This window comes from Bubalus kerabau, chromosome 17 (genome assembly GCF_029407905.1).
Source record: "Bubalus kerabau isolate K-KA32 ecotype Philippines breed swamp buffalo chromosome 17, PCC_UOA_SB_1v2, whole genome shotgun sequence".
Classification (NCBI taxonomy): Eukaryota; Metazoa; Chordata; class Mammalia; order Artiodactyla; family Bovidae; genus Bubalus; species Bubalus kerabau.
Window position 1 is genome coordinate 32,958,095 of NC_073640.1, and position 6,320 is coordinate 32,964,414.

Consider the following 6,320-nt stretch of genomic DNA (forward strand, 5'->3'; position numbering starts at 1 on the left):
GAGGAGCCTGGCGGGCTACAGTCCATAGGATAGCAAAGAGTCAGACATGACTGAAGTGATTTAGTAGGCATGCATGATCCAGGAATCTCACTCATGGGCATATATTTGGAGAAAATCATAATTCAAAAGATATATGCATCCCAATGTTCACTGAAGCACTATTTATGATAGCCAGGACATGGAAGAAACCTAAATGACCATCAATAGAGGAATGCATAAAGAAGATGTACACATACACAATGAAATACTACTCAGCTATAATAAAGAACAAAAGAATGCTATTTGCACCAACATGGACAGACCTAGAGATTTTCCTCTCTTCACTGAGTGAAGTCAGTATGAGAAAGACAAATATCATATAACATCACTTATAAACTGAAGTGTTGGTCAGTTATATCTGACTCTCTGTGACCCCATGGACTCTAGCCTGCTAGGCTCCTCTGTCCATGGGGATTCTCCAGGCAAGAATATTGGAATGAGTAGCCATTCCTTTCTCCAGGGGATCTTCCCAACCTAGGGATCAAACCTGGGTCTCCTACTTTATATGTGCAATCTAAAACATGGTATGAATTAACTCACTTTTAAAACAAAAACAGAGTCACAGATGTAGAAAACAAACATGGTCACCACAGGTGGCAGTGGGGAGATAAATTGGAAGATTGGGGTTGACAAATACACCCTATTATTAAGAAAATAGATATCTAACAAGGATTAATAATATGGCACTGCTGCTGCTGCTGCTGCTCAGTCGCTTCAGTCGTGTCCGACTCTGTGCGACCCCATAGACGGCAGCCCACCAGGATCCCCCATCCCTGGATTCTTCAGGCAAGAACACTGGAGAGGGTTGCCATTTCCTTCTCCAATGCATGAAAGTGGAAAGTGAAAGTGAAGTCGCTCAGTCGTGTCTGACTCTTCGCGACCCCATGGACTGCAGCCTACCAGGCTCCTCCGTCCATGGGATTTTCCAGGCAAGAGTACTGGAGCACAGATAACTCTATATAGCCTATACAGGGAAAGAATCTGAAAAAGAGGGGATATATGTATATCTATAACTGATTCACTTTGTTGTACAGCAGAAGCTAACACGACATTGTAAATCAACTATACACCAATAAAAATTAAAAAAAAGATATATGACCTGCACTGAGAGTAAATATTGTTTTGTGAAGCTTTAATTTTGGTTACATATATGTATATGTTTGTTTACGTGTTTTTGTACATGTAAGTAAACTGTGTTTCACTGAAAAAAACAAAACAAAACAGTGACCTCATTAGAACAAAGGATGCTTTCTATTACGGCAGAGATTCCAAAGGTTTCAGGAGCTATATGCCAGGAACCAAGGACAAAAACCAACTATATGGTCATCACACTGATACAAGTAGTTTCATGTATTTTGTCTGGTTTCCCAGTTATATACATTGAAGACTTGAATCAGTTACTCCATTACCATGCAAGTGGAAGGTTTGGGCTGCATTAAGTTTTCAAAGCTCTGCAGGTGATACTAATGTGAAACTAGCTTTAAGAACCACCACTTTGGTCTCATAAGGAGTGATAAGATGAAAGAACATAATGTATCTTGATAATTAAAAATGCTATAAATAGCTGATTATCATTGAGTGTCTATTGTACTGTAGCTGTTCTAAACACTTTGAAATAGGAATTAATCAATATCAGTTTTTAAGGTCCCCTTTAGCAAAACCCAATTCAATCTAGTTCTAGAAAAAAGAAAGCTGGGCAGTTTTTGAAGAAGCAGGTAGGGCTTCCTCAGTGACTAACATAAGGGAATCAAAGCAGATGGCAGGATATGTATTCTCTCTTCCTTCGTCAGCCTCTGTCTCTCTCTCTTCAACCCCCCGCCCCTCACAAACACACACCCTGTATATCTGTTAGCCTCCTTTTGCTGGAAGAAAGAGGACCCTTGAATCAACTCACTAAATAACGTTGACACATGTTAACCAACATAATAGGAAGTTGAGTCTTTTCAGTGGGAAACAAAATTCTCTGGAATGTTTGATTTAGGGAGTCACCTATGTCATCAAGTATTTAATTTTCTTCCCTGTCTGTCCTGTGACCGTCGATGTTTGTTCTGTGTTCAGCATAGTTTGTTGGTAACTATAGCTGTTTCATGTAGTACACAGAAACAGCACCAACATACAGAGGGTGGAAAAGATTTTCTCTTCCTAATGAGGAAGAATTTCCTGTAGAATATTTTCATAATTCCTTGGTCAGAATTGGGATGTATACCCACTGCAGATTCAATTACTGGCCGGAGTGCTGGGGGTGAGTTGGGTATGAACAGTTGCCCAGCCACTTCAGATGGACCTCCACCAAGGGAAAATGAGGTAGATCTCATCAACCAAGGGAAAACCTTTGATGAAATGTACAGGTAAGTGCTAGGAGCAATTAACATCTGCAGCAGGGAGACAGGTTCAGTGTCAGAGAAGAGGGGGTTGGACAGAACATGTACCACATGCCATCTACCTATTATAAACCCCCTTGCACATATACAAATGGTGCATTTAAACCACTGTATTTAACTGACCTGCTCAAAATGAAACAGTTGGGAATTGGAGGAGGTAGAATTGGAGTCCACAAGATCTGATTCCAAAACTGCCTGTTATTCAATATTTAATAAAATGCCTTAAAAGGTAAAATGTTTATGAACCTATATTCATATGTAGGTTCATAATTATCAGTGATCACCTCATTTCCCAGATGCCTTTAATATGCAATGATCATTTGTATTTTTTTCTACTCATAGAGGTGCCAGAAACATGGAAAGGCATATTTTGTGCTTCTCTCATATTTAGAAGCCTGTTGGATAACTTAAAGGGGTCTGTGTGGGATCATCCTGTCTGTTCAAGTGATAATTTGAAAAGAAAGACATTCTTGAAAGTACAGAGACTTGGTTCTCTCTCTGCACCTTAGAGGCAAGTCCAGGGGGCAGAATTAAGTGATAGCAAAAGGAAAAAGTCACATATATCACAGCAATGGGAAATCTTTACGGCTAAGTCAGCTCTCTACTGTGCGGCTGCTCTTTGATGTTGGTCAAAGTTTCCTTAGTGGGAGAGGCAGAGGGAAAAGGACAGGGGAACAAAGAAGTGATTTCAATTTCCAGGTCTAAATAAAGAAGGAAACAGCACATCCATCCGATACTAATATGGGAGTTGGTGATGGACGGGGAAGTCTGTTGTGCTGCAGTCCATGGGGTTGCAAAGAGTGGGACACGACTGAGCAGCTGAACTGACTGATTAATTTAAAGCTGATCTTAGATTCTATGCTATGCCATGCTAAGTCACTTTAGTCGTGTCCGACTGTGTGACCCCATAGATGGCAGCCCACCAGGCTACCCCGTCCCTGGGATTCTCCAGGCAAGAACACTGGAGTGGGTTGCCATTTCCTTCTCCAATGCATGAAAGTGAAAAGTGAAAGCGAAGTTGCTCAGTCATGTCCGACTCTTAGTGACCCCATGGACTGCAGCCTTCCAGGCTCCTCTGTCCATGGGATTTTCCAGGCAAGAGTACTGGAGTGGGGTGCCATTGCCTTCTCCGCTTAGATTCTTTTTTTTTTTTTTTTTTTTGGGGTTGTAGCAAACGTTTAATTTTGCGGGAGCCGCAGGTTGTGAAGCAGGAGACAGGACAGCACAGGCGGCCCATGCACCAGGGCCTGGGGTCAGGCTTCACATGGACGATGCTCGCGTAAAGTGCTCATAAATAACTGGACCATGACAGCAGGTGGGCAGCAGCTGAGCACTGCTCTTCAGAGCAAGCAACTTTCCACTTTTTCCTAGGCACATGAAGTTTTCAGCTTAGAAAATAATCTAACCTGGTCCTTAACGTATTCATTAAGTGGAATGAATATTTTAAGGTCTTTCTCCCTTAAAAAAAAAAAAAAAAAAGATGTATCACCAAACAGTAATAAGACTTGTATCTTACTTTTAGACATTAGCCTTTTCTGGAATTGGCCCAACTGTATAAAATTTTAAGAGTTATATGAAAAGTGTGGAATAATCACTCTATGAAAACTGTGATGAAATTAAACATCATTATATTGAACTCTTTTCTAGATTTAACTCAGAAATCATAAGTCTTCTTTAACATTAATTTTATAAACATACAGAAGTGAAAAGTGCTAATTTTCAAAAAGTACAATTTTCCCCTCTACTATATATCAACATGGAATGATTTCAGTTCTCCTGTACTAAAAGCTGGACTTTTAAAAAACTAGTATTATAATAACTTTATTCAGTAGTAGCTTCAGTTTCAGCTGGACCCCTAATTATTCTTCGAATTCCTTTTTTCCTGAAGGGCCTTTTGGTTTTGCAAAACTTTGTTTATGTGCATGCTGCTTGGGATGTACTTCTTCATAAAGGAAATCTGCAGTCAACTCATCCCCATTGTCTATCTCGATCTTTCTAATGATGTCCATTTGTAGTTGTCTTTCTACAATCTCTAGCAGAGGGCTCTTGCAGCTAGAATACAGCATTCGTTCTCTTATACTGCATGTGTATCCAGGCATTGAATAAATAAAAACTATAGACTCCAAATAGTCTCCTTCATGAGAATGTTTATACAGAAAGAAATGATAACGTGCTGCATCTTTGGGAATCCTCTTTGGCAAATCTTTTAGTTCTGTATTTATTGTGTTGGCGAAAATTATGATTTCATTTTTTATATCTATTTCCAATTGTACATAGTTCAGCTGTCTGTTATTCAATTTTTCCAAAGCTTGAAAAGCTTCTTGAGAAATAGGAAATGCTACTCCTTGTAGTGTTTGATGCTTAGCGTCCACACTCACGTCAGTTTGTACCTCATTAATTTTAATCTGTCTTAATTCTTCTTCAGCTGCAGTCAGTGGGGCAGGAGAAGACTGTGACAGCAAATATTTTTTATACCCATGTAATGATACATCTTCCTTTACTGTTCCAAACACTTCATCTTTAATGTGGCCACCTCCAAACTCCTTTTTCAGAGTTGCTCTTGTTGCTGCATACAACATTTTCTGACGAACATGAGAATGATCAGGACACCATGCAATGAATATCCATTCATATCCTTGGGCATTCTGAGAATCTAACCTGAATAATACATAGCATGGTTGTTTGTCCTCCAACAGGGGTAAAACAAAGGAATCATAATCCTGATCCCAGGAATCTGAAGGCTTCCTACACGACCCAATCACAAGTTTCTCATTTTCAATAGATATCTTCAGAAGTCTGTATTTTCCATTTCTTGCTCTGGCAAAGATATCTTTAACGTCTTCACTTGCTTGGATGCCGGTCTGGTGGGACATGGCGGCGGCCTCCGCTTAGATTCTATACTTTCATAGAAACCTGCACTTCTTCTTCATGGTTCTTATTGATTCTTATTTAGATGCCATAGGTCAGGTTTTCCCCCTAATAGAGCCTGAGATGAACATTTATATATAAAAGGTTTGGGGGGAATATGCTTTGAGTCAGAACCTGTGGGTGAGTGAAATAGTGAATAATGAGGAACGCGGAATTATAAACACAGTCACCACAATCCAAGGGGATCACTGGAGGTGGGATGAGTCCTCATAATTGGACTCTTTTGACTCATGTTTACCTCCTCCTCCACCAGTGACTCTAGGTGGCACGTCTCAGGAATAGGTCATGGGTTTGCGTAAGTCAGCTCTCTTCTTTTGAGGAAATTCCTGGGGAATGATTCATGTAAGAGCCTTCAGCTACCAACAGTCTCAGCAGCTTCAGGAATGTGTAACTCAGGCCTGACAGTGGAAAAGAGGAAGTCAGGGAATGGAGACACACCAGGGTGGCACACCTTGCACTAACTGGAACCTGTTAGGCTGGAACTGGAACTGTGGGCTGCCATCTATGGGGTCGCAGAGTCGGACACGACTGAAGTGATTTAGCAGCAGCAGAAATGGCTTCGCCAGGATTCTGCTTTGTCTATTTTCCTCCTGTAGTTAATTCTGACTTATAATCTCCTTCCTCAACTTCACATTTTAGATTCCACCTAGCCTTGGCTAGCACCTCTGCTGGTTTTAGGTAGATTACACAGACAAGTGACCCAAATTCTCATATCAAGTGGGTATTGTGGACAGTCATAATGTCTTTCTCAGGCCACAGGTGCTTTGCTTGTCAATTTCCTGTTAAATATGGGAAAAGAGGTCAAGAGATGTGACTGTGGCTCTCGTGGACACAAATCCTATTCTTTGGTACCTGAACATATTCTTTGGCAGTCCTATCTCCTCCTGATATTTGGAGTCTATTACCCTACTCAGGTTGGTGATTCCTTTTTTTTTTCCTTGACTGCTGATTTCTTGGCACACATATTGTAAA

The 6,320-nt window shown here is 40.6% G+C and overlaps 1 protein-coding gene across 1 annotated transcript; it reads right to left on the minus strand.

Annotated features, from left to right (window-relative positions):
* Positions 1 to 4,031: 4,031 nt before the first annotated feature.
* Positions 4,032 to 5,311, minus strand: LOC129630871 (twinfilin-1-like). Its single transcript, XM_055551399.1, has one exon. It carries the CDS (start codon positions 5,291 to 5,293, stop codon positions 4,280 to 4,282), a length of 1,014 nt encoding a protein of 337 aa, XP_055407374.1. The 5' UTR covers positions 5,294 to 5,311; the 3' UTR covers positions 4,032 to 4,279.
* Between the last annotated feature and the right edge of the window lie 1,009 nt (positions 5,312 to 6,320).